At 45.3% G+C, this 2,647-nt stretch overlaps 1 protein-coding gene across 1 annotated transcript; it reads right to left on the bottom strand.

The window, feature by feature from the left end:
• Window positions 1-510: 510 nt before the first annotated feature.
• On the bottom strand, window positions 511-1,420 carry LOC149356656 (uncharacterized). The gene is made up of 3 exons (XM_089576401.1): window positions 1,379-1,420; window positions 602-1,079; window positions 511-563 (listed from the first exon to the last, which is right to left on the bottom strand). Exons 1-3 carry the CDS (start codon window positions 1,418-1,420, stop codon window positions 511-513), a joined length of 573 nt encoding a protein of 190 aa, XP_089432527.1.
• Window positions 1,421-2,647: the final 1,227 nt, after the last annotated feature.

Raw genomic sequence — 2,647 nt, forward strand, 5'->3', positions numbered from 1 at the left:
AGTTTCCGTCTCGCAGTTCGAGTAGCGGGTGAAAAATCTTCGCTTATTGATATTTTGTGCTCCTTGAAATCATTACAATGAGATAGGATTAACTCTTTCACTTTGTAGCTGGTAAATTTGGCCATGATGGGTCTGCATTTGTTAGCGGAAAAGATGCCTAAACGTTGAACACGCTGAAATGGGTCGTTTCGTAACGAGTCAAGCACCTTCGTTAGTGCATTGGTCAGTGTGCTTTCTGTTTCTTGCCAAGTTTCCGATGAATCTGTCAGTCCATGAAAAATCAAATTATCTCGGCGTGATCTGTCCTCCATATCATCTAGGCGTTTTTGTAAGAAGCGATTTTGTGAAGTTAAGCTTTCGATAGATTCTTGCATGCCTGCAAACTCATGGCTGAAGGTGTCAAGAACTTTCCCTTTCTCTTCCAGTTCATCTAAACGCTTCTGAACATTAGTTATTTTTGTTTCGATGCTTTTCTGCCCAGCCTTAATGGATTTAATATCTGCTGTCAGCTCAGTTTGTGCCTTCGAACTTTGTAATTAGCGGGCGTGAACATCTTTGAGCAGTTGAAAAATTACGGTCATCTGTTCTGCAGGGTCTTCAGGGAGCGATTCAATTTTTGATAGGGATCCAGATCGTGTGGTGGAGCCGGGGTTCGTTTCTATGTCACCGGAACACAAGAGTAGAAACGCCATAGAGAAGCAATCACACACAGTTTCACACAGCACCCCTGGGCACGGGAACAGCAGCAAGCAGATGTCGTCGCTCTTTTTAGCGTACAAGGAAAATGTACACACCTGCATCGGAGCAAAGCGGAAATCAGGAGCCATGCTTCTTGCAACGTTCCCGTGCCCACTGAATCCGAGGACGGAGAGGCCGCAGCTTAAATTCCTTGCGGGCGATGATGCAGTTGTCGGTGGGGTTGAATGGCCGAAGGCGAGTGATTCCACCGGGTGCGCAGGGCTGAAAGATATGTTGACGGGGCCACTGTCAGGCAGTGGCGTAGGTAGCATCTGAGCTGAAGGGCATGAGGGAGATCGCGATTCCGGTATCAGCCAGGTGAAGAAGAGCGTCAGCGTAACCTGCATCGGAGTAAAGCGGAAATCAGGAACCATGCTTCTTGCAACGTTCCCGTGCCCACACTGCCCCATGATTCAGTGCAATAGCTCAAGTGACAATGAATAAATGAAAAATACAAACTGCGTAATACATTTGGAGGGAAGTACCGCTATACTGTCCAGTGCAGCCCTTCGAGCGTGTTGGCACTGACCTCTACGGCCCTCTTCCCAGCACATCAGCTGGCAACCTCTGGATCATTGCTGCCATCGATCATCTTACCCGCTACGCCGAAGCGTCGCCTTTACCATCTGGTACCGCCCACGGCATTGCGTCCTTCATCCTGCATTGCATCGTTCTTCGCCATGGTGCTCCCACAGAGTTGCTGAGTGATAAGAGGTCCGGCCTTTCTATCTGAAGATGTAGAAGCTCTCCTTCAGGAATGCAACATCTTTCACCGCAGCACCTCCGCCTACCATGCACAGGCAAATGGCATGGTTGAGCGTTTTAACCGCACCCTTGGCGACATGCTGGCCATGTATGTAGCTTCCGATGACTGCAACTGGGACGGTCTTCTACCTTTCGTCACTTATGCTTATAACTTCACTGCTCTAGCCACCACCGGATTCTCTCCATACTTTCACCTGTACGGCCGTGAGCCTTCTTGCACAATTGAATTGAATTGAATTGAATTGAATCCAAACTTTATTTCACAAATGTGCACATTCTTTAGAATGAGCCACAGGCCAAAAGCTAAAGAAAATAGCTTGAAAATGCCTGTGGCTCATCTAAGAGCCATTGCAAAATAATAAAGAAGATAAACACATACATACAACGGTGGCAGGTCGCATACGAGCACACTATAGAAAGAATTTATAATATTTACGATTGAAAGGATTGCTACACAGGGATGTAGTTTGAAACTATAAAAAACAATTAAAACTGAACAAATGCATTTGAAAGTTATACACACTGCTGGGTTGATGACAAATGATAAAAGGACACCGATACATACACAAACTACAATACATGAAAGGAAGTTATAGAATATTATTTACGAAGTCCACTTTTAAATCATGCGGTCGGAGGTTCTACATGCTAAGCTGGTTAGATTCGTAGCTGTTTAGAACATTAGGTATAAGAAAATTAAGTGCTTGTTTACCATAATTAGTTCTAGCGCGTGGCAGTGTCCATTTTGCAGTTGATCGGATTTGAACATACTTTTCTATGGGCTTTAACATTGCGATATTAGGCAAAAAATTACATATTGATGGTGAAGAAAATTTGAGATAGTATAATAGGCGGTACTCAAGAAAATTATTTACACGAATTACTTCATAATTAATAAACAATTCAGCGGCGGTATGGGAAAATGAACACCATTCTCCCATACCGCCCTAATGCTTCTGAATTTACGACTCTTTCTCAAGCCGCCACTTATGCCGAAGAATGCCGCCAGCTTACCCAGTCTTTCACTTCAGACGCCCTGCAGCAGCAGCAGAAAAGCACCCGTGATCCCTCTGCACTTCTTCCCACTTATCTTCCTGACCCCTTGGTCTGGCTATGGGTGCCGTCCTCAAGTCCTGGCCTTTCC

The sequence above is a fragment of the Amblyomma mixtum genome, chromosome 3, assembly GCF_055824585.1.
Source record: "Amblyomma mixtum isolate Tamu chromosome 3, ASM5582458v1, whole genome shotgun sequence".
In the NCBI taxonomy this organism is placed as follows: domain Eukaryota; kingdom Metazoa; phylum Arthropoda; class Arachnida; order Ixodida; family Ixodidae; genus Amblyomma; species Amblyomma mixtum.